General features: G+C 31.4%; 2 protein-coding genes and 1 long non-coding RNA gene across 3 annotated transcripts; 2 read left to right on the top strand and 1 right to left on the bottom strand.

Annotated features, from left to right (window-relative positions):
• The first annotated feature begins 2,491 nt into the window (after nt 1–2,491).
• LOC114174916 (uncharacterized) lies at nt 2,492–3,112 on the top strand. Its single transcript, XR_003602769.2, has 2 exons — nt 2,492–2,678; nt 2,966–3,112. It is a non-coding gene; the product is annotated as an uncharacterized LOC114174916 (long non-coding RNA).
• A 4,920-nt stretch (nt 3,113–8,032) lies between these two features.
• LOC114179336 (heat shock factor protein HSF24-like) lies at nt 8,033–9,729 on the top strand. Its single transcript, XM_028065652.2, has 2 exons — nt 8,033–8,397; nt 9,297–9,729. The coding sequence occupies exons 1-2, from the start codon at nt 8,095–8,097 to the stop codon at nt 9,624–9,626; spliced, it is 633 nt and encodes a 210-aa protein (XP_027921453.1). The 5' UTR covers nt 8,033–8,094; the 3' UTR covers nt 9,627–9,729.
• Nucleotides 9,730–12,746: 3,017 nt separating this feature from the next.
• GRXS17 (thioredoxin family protein) lies at nt 12,747–15,260 on the bottom strand. The gene is made up of 3 exons (XM_028063577.2): nt 14,962–15,260; nt 14,812–14,886; nt 12,747–14,162 (listed from the first exon to the last, which is right to left on the bottom strand). Exons 1-3 carry the CDS (start codon nt 15,130–15,132, stop codon nt 12,945–12,947), a joined length of 1,464 nt encoding a protein of 487 aa, XP_027919378.1. The 5' UTR covers nt 15,133–15,260; the 3' UTR covers nt 12,747–12,944.
• Nucleotides 15,261–17,991: the final 2,731 nt, after the last annotated feature.

Genomic DNA, 17,991 nt, shown 5'->3' on the forward strand with positions numbered 1-17,991 from the left:
GGTCATTAATACTTTGGAACATTTGTGACTTTTGGTGGCTTTGGAGAATAATTCTATTTTAGTTTGTGATGATAAGGGATAACAAGGAATTGATATAAGTATTGCCTTCTGCTCCCGTTATGCCTGAAAAATTTGCCTTGTTACTTCTCATGTTACTCGTCCTTTCCATCATCATGTCTCCATGAAAATATATCCGTAGTTATCCATAGATTCTGAATAAAATATTAATATAAATGAATGTGGTCTTTCTAAAAAGTAAATTTAAATGAATTGCGTGAAGATATAATTTTAAAAACTTAATCTTGTACAAGATAAATTTAATTTCATAGATCTAAATAAAAAATAGAAATATTTGAAATCAATTTTTAAATGATTATTTCATAATTAATATATTTTTCATTAATAATTATTAGCGGGATATGTGCTTGTCAAATATTATGATACTTGTACACATCCCATCAACAAATGGATAATTAAATATCTAAATCTATTATCCACTAATAGCCAATTAAAGTATTCGTTTAATATTCGATACAGATTTTATTCTGTGGATATATGTAAGTACAAATTTTTTGCCATCGCTAGTCATGGTTTCCTGGATTAATGAGTGGTTTTTTAGAATCTTAAATGAAAATAACATTGATATTTGAAATTTTGTAAACATATGTAGTTTAAAGTTTTTTATGTTATTTTGTGAGGGAAATCGTTACGCAGGCAAGTTAGTTAATTTGACTTTTATTTATACAATATAAGTGATTTAATATTTTAGTAAAATTTTATGTGATGCAAATGATCGATGAATTTTGAAATGTCAGCATAGTCAAAATGTGAAATTTCATATTTGGAAGGTAATAGATTAAACGTGATTTATTTTTCTTGAAAAAATAAGTTTGCTTTTTGAATTTAAAAATTTGTTATAACTTAAGATCATGTTTCAATAATTTTTCTTTTCTTTTCGGCCACAAACACTCTTCCAAATTTAGAAGCTAATTTTTTTCATCGGCTCAAAATTAATTACCTTAAAATTTCTTTTTAACTATTTTTCTTTTGAAAGAAAAAATCATTTTCTCCATCAATTTTAAATATGAAAAGTTCTTCCAACGTGGTTTTTTATTTGTAGATTGCCAAAGAAGTTTCTGCAGTTTTAAAGAAAGACAATAAAAAGCAATCTTCACTAGAGTTAGTATTAACAAAAGAGAAAATTCTATTAAAAATGAAATAATTAATCCAAATCATGAATGGTGGTGTAAGAAACAAGGTTTTAAAGGAATCGTATATCTTTTTTCCTGAAAACCAATCTAAAGATTCATAAATACTTTAACACGATATCTAATGGAATATAGACAATAACCAAGTTCACATTTACAGTAAAAACAATCGATACTCTATGGTTTGAATGATGTGTATGAATATAAAGGAATGAACAAAAAAAAAAGAAGAAAAAAGAAAAAGGAAAGAGAGATAAATGAATATGAATGTAGTCTAAAACAATGAAAAGAAAGTATTTTTATCATACTATTATTTTATTTATTTATTTATTATCCATACATTGTTATTATTTGATTAATTTCTTTTATTTTAAATAATTGAAAATAAAAAAAATAACCACATGATTAATTATAGCATAATCTATTCTAAATTTTTTAACATGAATTTTAATGAGAGTTGCAGTGAAAAAAATAAAGCACAGTATTCCCCTTTCTTTGTTTGTCTTGCAACCCCACATTTGGGATCAAAGGAAGTGCTAATTTTCTCCAAGAATATTATTTTTCTGACAGTTATTGGGGAATACTAAACCAACAAAGAATCCATATTAAAGATGTTCACACATGAATATAACAAGAACTAGAAAGTTATACTTTTAAGCTTCATACTTAAGCTAGTACAGAAAATTCCGAATTTGAACAATAAAAATGAAAAATAACGATATTTACAATTGAAAATATTAAATTATTTTAATAATTATTAAAATAATAATGCAATTTTCAAATATAAAATAGTATTCAAATAAAAATCTCATAAGCATAATTAAAAAGATAGTGTTATATAAAGAAATGTTTTCAGTTCACACCATACATAACTCCCATAATAATAATAAGTGAACTAAAATACATTTTATGAAATTAGTTCCATCTTATTTATTTTAGTATCTCCAATTTTTTTTTGTGATATATTCTATTATCAAGAATTATTTTCCTCTAATCTTGATATTTTTTATTTATTTACTTTTCACTATTTAATTATATATATTTGAGCAACACTTCTAAAATTATACATTTTTCATTTATAATGAAACCTGGATTAAATTTACATCTGAGATTTGATATCAACTTAATTCCAAAATCTAGGATAATGAATTTATGATACTTCTTATTTGAAATTTATGATTCCTAACAAATAAATAATAAAGTTAAAAGAAATAGGGTAGAAACATTTGAAATTCAGATCAGATATGTAGCCTAAGCCTATAAATAAGAGGCACCAAAATAAGTGCTCCACACATTAACAACCATTATACAAAGCAAACATATTCGTGTTGCAGAAAATAAAAAGCTTCTGCAAATTTTAACCATGGTTCTTCCGTTAATACTTGCAGGACTTTTAGCAGCATCAAATGTTGCTGTAGGTACTGCAGGAATTGTGGGTCTTGTACAGGACCACAACAAGAAACAAAACGAGTAAGTCTTTGTATTCTTAGAAATCTACATCGACCAGAAATAAGATATAATTTAGATTATTAAGAAGTGTTATATTGTTGGAAGTTCAATATTGACTACCAATAATGTCAATTTAGATTATATAAATGAATGTAAATTTCATTTTAAAAATTAATTTTGTAGGATTGAGTTAAATTTAAAGTTCACTTCTTAACATTTACCTACGATCTTTTTACCTTATATGTGCGGTATGTTATATGTATTATACTAATATACGTAACCTTCATGTTTGCGTTTCCTATGTGCAGGAAGGAAAAGCAGAAGAAGTAATAGAGTTATATATAAAGGATTGTGTGGTAACTACAAAGCACATGGAAGTTATTGATCAATAAAACATGTATTACCTTTTGTAACTCTCCAGTGTTATTAATGAAATAATTGTCCCTGTTGAATAATCTTTTTTGCATTTCAACTTTTTTATGTATATAAATAATATAGTATAATATAATATAATACAAGTTGAAGTTGTAACACAGTATATAATGTACTGGTATTTTTTTTTCTTTTGATTAAAGAAAAAGAATGGAAGCACATAGATACATATATACGTATAGATGATAGAGATTGTTATAGAATGATATGTATTAAATTCTATAAGCAAATAAATATTGTTGGTTATGTGATGTATACAATGATTTTCATTTGTCTCTGATTTCTGAGTGTTGTTAGCATACATGTTAAATATTTGAGAAATCGTTCCAATAGTTACAATCATTTTTCAGAGTTAATGATAACCGTTTCTTATATATAGTCATCTTCGGTAAAATGCATTAATGTTGGTTGTTGATTATTAATGTTGTTTGAAATCAAAGTTTACTAAGTTTTTTCTTTTTTAATTTACAATATATATAGAGCACAATATTCTAGAATTACATATTTACTGTATTAAATATTTAATATTTTTTATTTACAAATTAAATATGTTAAGATTGAAAACAAATTGAAGACGTAAATAGAAATTGAAAAACGAAATTTAAGAAGATGAAATGGAAATTCATAAATTCAAGGTCCACACAATTTTTCTTGTTATATTTATCAAAAGATTAAATTTAAACTTTGATCAATTATCCAATTCAAATAATCAATTTAATCGAATTAATGTTATTAAACAAGAAAATACGAATTAGATCAAAATATCAGTTAATATAATTTGTATATGATTTTGAAATTAACATTCAATTGATTTTTAATTTAATTTAAAAAATTCAAATGAAAATTAAAGTCATAAAATCCAAATCTAAAATTAAAATAAAGAACAAACTCGAAAAGTTAAGGAATCAATAAAAACTTAATTAAAATTGTATGCTAGTTACCTCAGGAATTAGTTCTACAAAATTTACATTCTAGATTCTAAGGAAATTTTACGTTCCAAAATGCAAATCCTGAATTGTAAACATTTTAACCTTCTTATAGTCTTCTACCCACCGCAATTTTTTTTTTTACTTGCCCAAGTTCTTCTTATAATCTTCTTTGCTTATTTCGTTGGTCAATACTTTAGCCATGACACCACTCACATTCAAGTCTCTTTTCGCCATTGGTGAAAGGAGTGAACTCTAGAGTTATCAATTTGGTCCAGCTCATAGGATTTAGTCATGGTTTACATGATTTTAGTGGGTCAAAAAGTTCACAAGATTAAAAAGCATAAATAAGTCCTATGGATCAAAGTCAGTCCATAAGTTTCCTTTTTAAACATATAAAATATATTATTTTTAAATATATTATTGAAATTTCTATTTTTAAATATATTATTAAACTTTCGATTTAGGTTGGTATGTCTCAACAATCGACCCTGACCCATTTATCTCAACTATCGGCCTAACCCGGCCAGTCCCTACTTATACTATGGGCTCGCCCGTCTCAACCTTCAGCCCAAACTAGTCCGTCTCGACTTTCAGCTTAGGCATGCCATCTCGGCCTTTGTCGGCTTTCGACCCAAACTTGCTCATCTCAGAAGCAAGCTCGACCCGACCTATCTTGGCCATAGGCACGATTCGACCTGTCTCAACCTTGGGCACGGGTCAGATAGTCTCGTTAGTCAGCCTAAAACAAACTGCCTCGGCTGTTCGCTCGGGCAGGTTCGTCTCAATCATAGGGAAGGGCCAACCCATCTCAACTGTCGATCTAGGCCGACCCATCTCGGTCTTCGATCCGAGTCAACCTGTCCCGACTGTCAGCCCGAGCCAACCCATCGTGTTCGTCAACCCTTATTAGCCTTTGACCGTCTCGATTACCTGAGCAGGCCCATCTCAATCATGGGCTCGAGTTAGTCTTTCTCAATGTGGGCTCGATTTGACCCGACTCAACCATGGGCCTAGGCCATCCTGTCCCGTCATCAACCAGAAAGAGTTTGTCTTTGTCGCTAGTCTAATTCAACCCATCTGATCTCGCGCTGTTCCATCTCGAATTTTGGCCTGGGATCGGGCCGTCCCATATCGATCGTTGGCTCAGGTCGACCCGTCTCGGCGTCCTGGTTTGGCCCATCTTGGTCGTCATCCCTTCTTGATCGTCAGCCCGACAGGCCCGTCTCAGTCTTCTAATCGGCTAGTCTCGTCTCAATTGTCAGGCCTGTTCGGATCGTTGTGTCGCTCCGACCCATCTTGAATGTCGGGCCTGTTTGACCCTTCTAGATCATTGGCAGTCTGAGACAGGTTGACCACAATCCAAGACGGGTTGACCACAGTCTAACCCATTTCAACCATTGGGTCGACTTCGGCTCGACCTGGCCTCTCTCAGTCGTTGGCCCGACTTGTCTCGACCGTTGGCCTAGACTGGCCCGTCTCATCCGTCAGCCCGACCTGGTCTGTCTTTGCCGTCTGTCCTGACTTTTCCATCTCGTCTCGACTGTCGACCTCGGACAACCCATTTTGGCCTTTGGCCTGACCATCTAGTTTCGATCTTCGGTTTGGGACACTCTTAAACGATTCAACTCAATATTTGAATCAAACCCGAAATATTATTTTTAACAATTAATTAAAGTAGTTTAGTAGGCCAAACCCACCTTGATTCTGACCCTAATACACTTAAGAAAGTATTTTGGGTGTTGAGATTTTTTTTTTCCTCGTTTGAGACCTCAAAATCAACTTGGTTAAGAATAACCAATGAATCATTTGCCAAATTGACACCTCTAGTGAACTACTTTAGCACCACTTGCCCCTTCTTCAACAATTAAACACAACCCCATGGCTACGATACTACTCAACCCTTTTTCTACTTTCTGCATTTAATTTGACGTCTCAGGTGCCGCTAACAGAAAAGAAGGAGGTGGGAGAAAGAAATAGGGTAAAACAGTAATTCGTTATACATATGGGTGCAGTATGAAAACATGGGTGCAAGAAGCATTGACCTAATTTTTGACTGGATTAGATTTAGTCTTTAAATATGTTCTCTTCACACAAGGATCTAACTAAGTTTTAGTTAGAAAATCATAATGTTAATTATAAAATTTAATATGCGGAAAACAAGAAAAATTGATGAAAAACTTATTTTACAGCTTAAGCTTAAACGTAGACGGAATGAATTAAGTTAATTTTCAATTCATTACAAAATTAACTAAATTCAACAACCATCCAAATTGGTCAACTTACAAGTTTTGCATTGCTTAATTATATCAGTAAAAGACATTGAAGATTTCATAACCACGCCCTAATCCTTTAATATAGCGCCGCCAGAGATTTTTTTGTTTTTTTTTTTTTGTGTGGCTTAAATGTAAGTGTAAACTTAATCAAGTTGTTTAACTAAAACATATGATTAATGTATTGTGAGCCCAAATAATTTAGTATTGAGTAATTTTAACAAAAATTTCTAATTAGACTTTACTTCCATCTTAATTGACTTGGATTAGTTTAACACTAAATCTAAGAAGAATTACAGATGATGTGAATGAAAAGAAAAATATAAGAGAAACATAAACAAAAGTTTTAGTGGGTACCACCAAATTGAAAAGGCATAATAAAACAATTACATCATCAAATGGAAATTAATTGGAAGAAATAGAGCACAAGTGGGAGACGAGTTTGCTATGTTCTTCCAAGTGAGTCAGATTTTGCGGCACTTCATGCCAATTTCGGTAGCTATAAACTTTTGCCACACTTTTAAAAGAAAACAATATAAAAAAAATTAATAGAAGATAGAATTAGTTTTTTACAAATTAAAATTTTAAAAATATTAAAGAAGCTTTCGAGAGATTTTCAATTAATTAACTCATATATAAATTAATTTTGATATATAAAAAATAATTTCATCTTTGTTTTAATTTTTCTCTTCCAGAAGTATTTATGGGAGGAGGATAAAGTGAAATTTTTTTGACATTTCCATTGACTTGTTTCTCAGCTTCGTAACTTTATCTTGTCTCGAAGTGAAGTATGTTACTGAGAAGTTCTTTAAATTTTTCTGCATTTCCATAGAATGTTAAAGTCCGTTTTTCAGTGTGCACAGGGTTTTTGTTTTGACTTCTAGTTTATGTAGTTTTATGTATTCAAATAGATTTGGTTTTTGAATGATGCTGTGGGTTGCACTTGTTGGGTTATATTTTTTTATAAATGAGTAATGGTTATTTGAGAGACTGTGATTTTATATGATTATATGACATTAGTCTTAAACATATATAAAACATTTGCCACCACTTTTATCTAAAAACCTTAAGGTGATGGTATTATGCGTCTTTATTCTTATGTAATGTTTAACTATTTTATTCAATGTAAAACTTTGACTTGGACTATTTCCAACAGCAGCTCCTATTATTTATTGATTTTTGTCAACGAATTCCCAATCAAAGTAATGGTTAATATGAATTTCTAAATTAATCATCTTAAAAAATCTGACAAAATTATTATTATTTTTCTAAAGGAAATAAAAAAAACAATTAATTTTCCGCTGGGATTCCAGAACTATGTTCTGAAAATATATATAAATTTAGAGAAGTTGTTGAAATGTTTTATATATGAAAGAAATTCAATAACCATTGCTTGTAACTTTTATTCAAACATGTGATATTAGCAGTGAAGCATAAAATAAAAGGAAATCCATGACAAAGAAACCAAACCGTTGAACAATATTTTGTTTTATTAGTATTGGGCGTTATGTTGGCATCACCATCACATGGGTAAAGTCAAAAAAGTTCCTCTGACTAACCCAAAAAAGTGACATCACCAACCTTCCAAGTTAACAGATAGAGAAAATGGTGACTAGAAAAAAGGTGTTGATTTGAATATTATTTGGGTCACGTGCGAGAGAAAGTAAAAGAAAAGAGGAGAAAAAGAGGGTTTTTTGTAGCTACCAAGTGGTAGGTGTAGAAGGTATAAAAAGAGGAGTGTGTAGAATATGAAGGTGTTTAGGCAACTCAAATGAATAGGTAAACATAGGTTTGTGTTGTGCAACAATGGTTGATAAGAGTGTGGTAGAACTGAACCTTGGTTTAGGTAAAAACAACGACAACGTTGTTGGTGGTGGTCATGCACATGCAGGGCAGTCACCGAGGCAAAGGTGTCCAGCGCCATTTTTGTTGAAGACTTACGATCTGTTGGAAGAAGGTGAGAGTGAAGATATCACAAAAATTGTGTCGTGGAATGAAGAAGGAACTTCCTTTGTTGTGTGGTCTCCTGCAGAATTCTCTGAGCACACCTTGCCTAGATATTTCAAGCACAACAACTTCTCTAGCTTCATTCGCCAATTGAACACTTATGTAAGTTCTTAATCTCTTTTGGAACATGTCTTCATCTCAAGATGTAAAAAAAAGTTATTAAAATTTCATTGTCTTTCTCGTAATTATAACACACTTGTGATCATATTTTTACGATGATACTTCAGTATAAATAGATTTCCATTTTGTATTTAAGTCATATATCAATTTTTATCATATTGTTTTTGTTGGAAGTTCGAAAACAACTAGAAATAAGGTCAATTTAGTATATAAATGGATACAAATCTCATTTTACAAGTCATTTTTGTAGAGTTGAATTAGACTTAAAGTTCATTTGTAATAAAACATATGCATATCAAGCATGAAACTGGATATTAACGAGTGATTAAATAACTGGAAAAAAAAAAGTTGAGTTATGGATATTGTTTAGTTTAATTTTTGTTTTTCATTCTCTAGCTTTATGTTTTCTTTGTTCAAAATTGGGACGCTAGGATCATAGTTTTCTTCTTCTTTTTTATTACGAGGAAGTATCGTAGTTAAACAAAACAATCAAACCACATGCATTCATTCAAATGAACTTGAAGTCAATGAATATATATTTATATAGAATGATGGTCAAATCAATTATTTTTAACTAAAAGTCAAAATAGTCATACCAAACATACTTTACTGCTACTACACTTGGATAATATAGCACACTTAATTTGAACATCAACAAATACGTTGCTTATTGTGAACGACTAAAAGTTATACGTTGGATTAAAGAATTTTCAGAATCTTTGACCATTACGAACATTAACCTGATTGACATGGAAATAATATTTTTATGTTCCAACGCATGCTGCTTCTACGTAACCTCGTACCACTTTACTTCAACATTCATAAGAAGAGACAAAGTTGTTGATGTATTAATTAGGTGGTTGTGTGAATTTTGAAAACAGGGATTTAAGAAAATGTCATCGAAAAGATGGGAATTCAAGCACGAGAAATTTCAGAGGGGTTGCAGGCACATGCTGGGTGAAATCACAAGAAAAAAGTGCGAGCCAAGTGTTTTTCCTGCATACCTTAAGTCTTCTTCTGAGGAAAACGCCACGAGTTCCACAGAAGAAAACAATGAGCAAGTACTTATGGAGGAGAACAAGAACCTGAAGAAGGAGAGATTAGAGCTTCAAATGCAGATTGATGAGTGCAAAGAACTTGAAATGAAGTTGTTGGCATGCCTCTCTCAGTTTATGGACACCCAACAAAGTAAAATTAGGAGACTGTGTTAGTTCATGCTTATTAATTTATAGGTGTTTCATCTTATCATGGATTACTAATATTTGTTTCGGTTTACCTCTCTCTTTTCAACAACAACATTAATTACTTTCCATTCTTTTGGGAATGCTGAGACATCTATTGAACTGTAGTGACAACTTCAAAGACAACTGATACAAAATAATACAATCAACATAAACATAGTCGACCAACACAAAATATATACGTATAAAGCTGATGACAGCATAGATGGGATAGAACATATGTGATTGATTTCGAAATACATTGACGATGAAATGATCGCATGACATTGATAATATACATCTTCTGCACGAAACTGCAAGTTACAGATATGTTACAATCATTAGTTTGAGGAAAAAGAATGACTTCATTGGAGGGTGGAATAATTGTGAATCTTCGTTGTTGTATGAACTCTTCTATTACTATTACATGTACTCTCCACTTTCTTCATCTTCTTCTTTGATTTCTTCGTCTTGGTCGCTCAAAACACGACCATAATGATTGTTGGAGTCAAGGAAAATCTTGCCACTCATGTTTGCAGTTTCAGGATTCAAACTTATGTGTGGGAGTTTTTCTTCTCTTGGTATAATGGTTGTCTTACCAAGCAACTTCTCTAAATTGATTGATGATATTTTTGTTTGATTTCCTTTTCAGTTTCTGAGAACAGGATTACACGGATAAATGCAACAATGATAATGGAGATGTCCAACAATAATGTGACATGAGTCCAATTCACACATAAAATCTTAAGACAATGTGTTTAAGGGTTTTTATCTTATATTGTTTAACTTCTTCATTTTTATTCAATAGAAGACTTGAACTAACAATTTGGGTTCTCAAGAACTAATTATTTTATAATAATTGTCTATTATTACAAGAAAAATATTTTTTTAACACCACTTTTAGAGGTATTTTGGTTAATAAAAAAAATAATTTTTGTATTTACAAAGAAAAAGAAAGATTGAAAAGTAAAATAATAAATGTATGTGTGAAAAAATTTGTTGGATGTCAACTAATAAATACTTGTTTCTTGTTCCTATCAAATTCAAAAATCATTTTTATAGGGACAACCAATAACAGAATTTAAATATACCCCTTCTAATTTTGTTCGATTTTGTCTAGTACTTCGTGAAAATAAACGAGACGTGAATACAGTAGATAATTTTCTCTTTTTTTTACTATTTAAACTAATATTCAATCAAATTAAGAAAAGAGACCTTTAAAAAAAATATATAGGTATATTACCTAGTAATGAATGCTACAAAGTAAATTATTTCTTTTATCTTAGGGAAGTTTTTAACTAATAATTTTGCTATCCGAACAAAATCTTGGTAATTTCCCAGTTGGCACGTGAGAATATTTGTCAAAGATTAGTTATGAACATTCAAAACCTTAAAGTGTAAAGTGATGATTGCATGCGTATTCAAAATCTAATTTACTACTGCAATGCAATGATGATTGAATGAATCCAGAAATGAAATGATTTGTGGTTCTTAATTGAAAAAGATAGAGGAAAATAATATTATTTGAATTGAAAGTCAAAGTATGGTAATCACTGATCCATGCCAATACAAATTTATAACTTTTTCTTTGTACATAAAGTACATACCCTAACAACATACGAATTAGTCATTGGTGGTGGATACAGGATAACGACAACTATGGCTAACATCAAACTTAACCATTCAAATGTTTCAACTTACGAAGAATGAGTTTGTGAATGTTGGAAATACATAAGGATAAATATGTGTATAATAATACGTGTGAGCAAGTATATTACAGATGAAAAAAATTTGTCATTTCAAAATTAAGGATCTGGAAAAAAATTCAAGAAAGAGCATTTTTTATTATTGTATATTTGAGTTGTGTAAATGTTAGTGTGGTTGTTGTAGTCCATGCTTAGTGAAATCCAAAAAGATTGGTGAGTGAAGGACACAAGAGAAGCCTAGTTTCTTTAAAATGAATTGCCTATAATATAGTTTACTATACTCAAAGGTTAAGGTATTACTTGCACTTTATCAGGTTCGATGAAACACCTTTATTAGATACAAAAAGATCGAACTAAAATACACAACTTTTGGAAACACAAAAAGCAAGCACACTAAATAGTTTGGCAACAATTCTAAAATTAATCATGAGTCAAGTAATCAAATAAAAGAAAAGTTGTAAACAAGAAAATCTTGAAAATACTAAAACTAAAAGTACCAAAAAGGGAAGAAAATAAAAAGAAAAGCAAAGTTTATTTCCTATGTTGTTTAAATTTTTAATTTTGATAGTCTTACTCTCTTAGATTGAGATATTTTCACCTTAAATGAATTAACTTTTAATATTTCTATAATTTTCATTCATTTGATTTATAATATTGATGAGTCTTGCAATCATTTGTTAACAGTGATCAAGCTTACACTAAAACTTTTAGGAATGATTATGATATCGTTTTAAATTGTCATCTTTCGATCTATATTTTTTTTTTAAGTTTTTAAATTGCTACATTTTTTTTATTCAATTGAGTTCATAATATTTTATATAAATTTCTTTTAAATTTGAAATGAGAGCAAATGTAATAAAAAAAACACATTAAATCATTTTACAAAACAAAAACTCAATTCAATTAAATCAGAAACAAATATAAAAATCAAAACAAATCAAAAATTAAAACTTAATTAAGTAAAAAACAAATATAAAAATCAAAATAAATCAAAGAATTAAAAACAAATTTTTAATCAAACTTTCTTTTTCAATTTAATCTCAACTAAATTTTAACTTTAAATAAACGTCAAAAATAAAGACAATTGTATATTTAACTTCTTGACTAGATCTTATGTGTTAAATAAATACTATCTTCTAATCAAATTTTGTTGTGTAGGTTACTGTCCCATAAGTGCCAAAACGACAAAATAAATTATTTCTTGCCTGTGATTTTCCAAAGTGTCCAGCTACAATTGCTAAGGATATGATTTCTTAGTTTAAATATAACAGGCAAGTAACTTACTGAGTTTGCATCTTCGCCAGCATCAAATTGAGGTTTACAACAGTTAGTATGCAATTAGAACTCCAATGGATTAAAATTTTCCACCGGAGATAAAACTAGCATTCAGAATCACTGTCAAAAGTATATAAAAGGCTTAAAATTTTCACAGGGCAGAAAACTAGCATTCATAATCACTGACGACGTATATAAAAGTAACCATCTAGATTGTTACAACGTTATCAAACACACTCCTGACACCAGGATCAAAATCGCCATGTATGATTGTCAATCACACTTGTTCTGAATACCCATACACAACCAGAATGGAATCATAATAATCCTACTCAGATAAGGTCGACTTCAGCTCCCCATTATTTTTCAGCTCCATCACAATGTCGTGACCACCAATCAGCTCACTTTTGTAGTAGAGCTGAGGATAGGTTGGCCAATTTGAGTATACCTTCAATCCCTGTCTCACATCCTCATCACTCAATATATCAAAAAACCCAAAACTCAGGCCCTCCTGTCGAAGGGCTTCAACAACTCTGGAACTAAAACCACATTTTGGTTCATCTGGGGTACCCTTTATGAAGAGCATCACAGGGGATGAGGCAATCAATTTCTTCACTCGATCTTGAATGGTCTCTGCAGGAATAATCCCTTTCTCGTGTAACGTTTTCTTAAGTTCTCCGCTTTTATGCATCTCCAACACAATGTCTGATCCCCCAATAAGCTCTCCTTTGATATACAGCTGAGGATAACTGGACCAGTTTGAATAAATCTTAAGCCCTTGACGAACTTCCTCATCAGTAAGAATGTCAAAACTGTCAAAGGGTACGCTCTCTTGCCGGAGAATTTCAACTACCTTCCTGCTGAAACCACACTTTGGCTCATCTGGTTGTCCTTTCATAAACAGCATAACTGCATTAGAATTTATCAGACTTTCCAGTCTAGATGATAAGCCAGCACTCAAATTAGTAGATTTAGATATCCCGCCTTTGGCATCTCCTGATTCTTTTTCTTTACCAATGGTATCAATTCCGTGATCTTTAAAAGCTTCTCGCAATTCCCCATTCTCATGCATAGCAACTGCTATGTCACACCCACCAAGAAGCTCCCCTTTACAGTACAGCTGAGGAAATGTTGGCCAATTTGAAAACTTCTTCAAGCCTTCACGAAGCTCTGAATCCGACATGACATCAAAACTTCCAAACTTGACTTTTTCTTCCTTCAACACTTCAATAACTTTCCTGCTAAATTTACACTTTGGCTCTTCAGGGGTTCCTTTCATGAAAAGGAAAACAGGATGAGAGTCAACAAGTTGCTGCAATCGCTTCTTAAGAGGACCACTAAGCCCTGGTTCAACTACAGTTTTCTCCTTTAATGCATCTTCTTTAGCTAAATCTTTCACGGCTTCAAGAACGGCAGATCCAGCAGCCATCCCAAGACTGGCAGGAGAAGCAGCTTCTCCAGGGTTAATTGAGCCTGCAAGTTTAGCAACCTTATTGGCTAAGCTTGACGGATCAGCACCCTCCAATGTATCAAAGGTCTTGCCATCCTGACAAAAAAGAACTTCCAAGCAACTATTAAAATCAAGCAAAGAAGGTAAGAATGATTTCAAATCCCAAAAAACAGATTGAATATTAAAATTGAAATAAAACAAAGGTACTCATTACATTTGTCCACATGGTGACATATTCAAACTGGATCTTAATAACAAACCTGAAAAGAACTATATACAACACAGATCTCTAATAAGTTATAAATTGAATTTTAGTTTAGCATTTAAATGCAATCATCTAAACTGTACAGAGTTTCGTTAAGATATATTAGTAAACCAGAAACTAAATGTAAAAACTCCATCATGTCAGAGTATCCATACTCTGGTTATTTAAATCACAAAACAATTAGCTTAAGGAAAAACTTATTTCATCTTTCCCTATGACATCAAACTTCACCCTTTAGATACTAAATGCACCTTACCACAAAAAAACAGCATCATAATCTATCAATTCAAATAGCATAATTTCCATCAAGCCACGTTTATCGAGAATCAATACCAACTAAGCCCAAAGAATTTATCAGGAAGGCAGACACTAGATAGCATCACAAATAACAATTAAAACAAAACAATCCAACAAAAAAGTAGTACTAAACCATGAACACATTTTCCGAGTGAAAGAAGACATGATAACTAGTAACATTACCTTACAAAAGACAAAGAAAGGAACGGCAGAGACGGAGTACGCCTCGGATATCTCAGGTTGCTCTTCGGCTTCAACCTGTAAAACATGGTATAGATGTAAAGAAAGCGAAACCAAAGTGGAAAAGAAGAGAATTTGAGAATGAAAGGTAACCCTTAAGAAATGGGCTTTGGGGAAATCAGTGGACAAGTGAGTGAAGAGTTGATCCATGTGCTTAGAAGCTTCGCACCACGACGCCCAAAAGTGTAGGACAACCGGAGAGCCACCACCGACCACCGCATCGACCTCCGCCTTGGACTTCACGTCCTTTACCGATCCACCCATTCTGATTCGATCGCGCAAACCCTACAAACCCTAATCGTAGCCCTGTTTGCAGATCAACACAATGCAGTGTTCTGCGTGTCAAAATTATAAATTACTAAATAAGATAAACCACCCTCTACCTTTTCTGGATTCTCGGACACGTGACTGTGTGCTAGTGACGCGTCTGAAAAAGTAATGGAATTTTGAATTCCAGACAGCCCAGTCCCTCAGGCCCAAAAAAACGGCCCAGTATGTTCTCATATTTATCCCATACTTTTTCTAATCAGATGAGGCTATTCCTTCCTACACCTCCTCCATAATTACTGAATGCATCTTCATAATAACATAAAAAGTTTATTTAGTAATTGATTACTATATTTAGATTTATAATTTATTTTTATATTTTAATGAATCATTTAGTTTTTATATTTAGGTTTATAATTTATTTATTTTTTACATTTTTTTATTAAGTATTTATATTTTTAAATAAAATTAATATGTTCTTATGTTAAATCAGCATTACAATATTGGTAATTAGGGGTAGTAAAACGGGTCAGCTTGACTGTTTTGGCCCGGTCTGTTTGTAGTCTGTCAAAAACGAGTCGGGTCGGACTGGCCCGTCAAACAGAAACATGTCAGTAATCATAACCCGTCTTGTACAAGATACCTTAGTCTATCAGTTTTTTTTTTTCCTTTTTTTCTTTAATCTTTTAAACTTCTTTTAATTTGTTTTCAAATTTTTTTATTTTTAAAATTTGTTTAAACATGCATATAAATTAATATTAAAAGTATATTTAATCAAATAAAATCTTTTTTAAAACTTTTAATTGATTAATTAATGTTTTTAATTAGATTAATTAAAATAATTATTATATTTACATATTAAATTACTCGATTATAACTAATAATCGAGATTTAATTTATAGGTACTAATGATTTAAATTATAATACTGTTATATATTTAGACATTTAAAAAATATAATATAAAAAATTAATCTTTTTAATTATTATTTTTTATTTTAGTTTTAAAAAATGGGCTAACAAGTCTGGACCACAGACTGGACGTGACAGACCAAAATGAGTTGACGGGTTGAAATCTTTAACCCACTCCGTCCCTTTTAACACGGGTTAACGAGCTGCCTGTTGGGTCCAACCCGATTTGTGACCCCTATAGGTAATCAAGTGTCACCCAAAACCTTATTTTACCTCTCTAATTCCTTTTTCTCGGACAACATAATACCATTATCTACTCTCCTCCCTCCCTCTCATTGCTAGCACAGTTAATCATTAAATCCTACATTGAAGAACGTGGAAATTGTGAAGCACTTCGATACGTGTTTCCAATATTTTCATTCTAGAAATCATATTTTAAAAGTTTTGAAAGATTTATTTAAAAAATTCCAAAATAGATAAAGTAAAAATAACTTTTATGAAATGATCACAAAATATATTAAAAAAATGGTTAAATATGTTTTTAGTTTCTAAACTTTGATACAAAATTTTAATGTGTGTCAAGCGACATTTCAAAACTACATTTGAGTTATTTACACCATTCAAAACATCTAAGGTCAAATGTGAGTCTAAAACACCAATTAACACATTAAAAAATGTGTATAGCATAATCCTTTCTCTCTTCTAAGTTGCATTTTAGCAAAGGATATTCTTTGGACATTGTCGATTTGGTTATTGTTTGGGTTAGGGTTAGGTAGTAAAGGAGTAAGGCTAATGGTTTTGAGAGTTTGGGTAGTGTGGGTGGCTGAGATGTGTGAATGTATCCTGAATTAGAGGGTTCAAATGTGGACTTGTATTTTCCTTTAAACAATTTAGCTATAGATATTTAACAAATTAAGGTTGTAAGAGCTTGGACAATCACATACCTACATATATCTAATTTCAAACCTTCTACGAAGCAATCTAGTAGTGCATCAGATGAATATCATGAACTCTATTAGCAAGCATAAGAAATTGGACATAATATTCATGAACGCCGGATGCTTGAGTACGCTTAAACAAATGCGAGTTTGGACATTCATAGGGAGAGGAATCAAATTCCAACTCTAAGGCACGAGTAAATCCAAGCCAAGATGGAAAGGGATTATTACGGGACATCATTTGGAACCAGGGAACTACCTATTTATCCAAATGAAAATCGTCGTTATGGTCAAATGTTGGTCATCCGATATGTTGTAATAATTAAAATATTGCTCTGCTTTGAATATCCATTGCAAAACATCGATGCCATCAAAACAAGGGAAAACCAACTTAACGATTCGAACTTGAAAGGGTTACCCTAAACCAACAAAACACGTATCAGCTTCATCAATGTATCCAAAGCAGATTTGATCGTCTCAAATCTCATATGATACTCCTTTTCTCAATTCTTGAATACCTCAAGAATGTGTTTCATGTCACTAGAGAGCTCTAGAGAGCTCCTTCAAGCAGGTGTTCTCAGCCATGGCCAATGAAAGCACAAATTGTAACAAAAATAAGTAATGAAATTCGAAAGGAAAGTGAAATTTCTCTTAGATTTGTTGTATTTTTTTAGTAGTAAGGAAAGAAGATTTCAAAAAAAACAAAACAAAATAAGAGAGGAACAAATATCATAAATTCACTACCCATACTATATATTCTATTTTTTTGGTGCACACAAAATTCCTCAAATATGTGTTGGTTAACCTAATATTTACGTTTTTTCTCTCTTGCTCATTGCATGACTCAAGTGCCAAATATTGTGTTATCTCCGAAAAAGCATTTTCATGATCACTCCTTTGTTACACATTCACATTCCATAAGTCTTTGAATTAAAATAAAATTATAACTACCCTAATTAGTTTGACGATCAAAGTCACATTACATTAACTTAACCAAAAGAGTTTTACA

The sequence above is a fragment of the Vigna unguiculata genome, chromosome 3 (assembly GCF_037176805.1).
Source record: "Vigna unguiculata cultivar grain cowpea cultivar isolate G323 ecotype 2 chromosome 3, ASM3717680v1, whole genome shotgun sequence".
NCBI classification, from domain to species: Eukaryota; Viridiplantae; Streptophyta; class Magnoliopsida; order Fabales; family Fabaceae; genus Vigna; species Vigna unguiculata.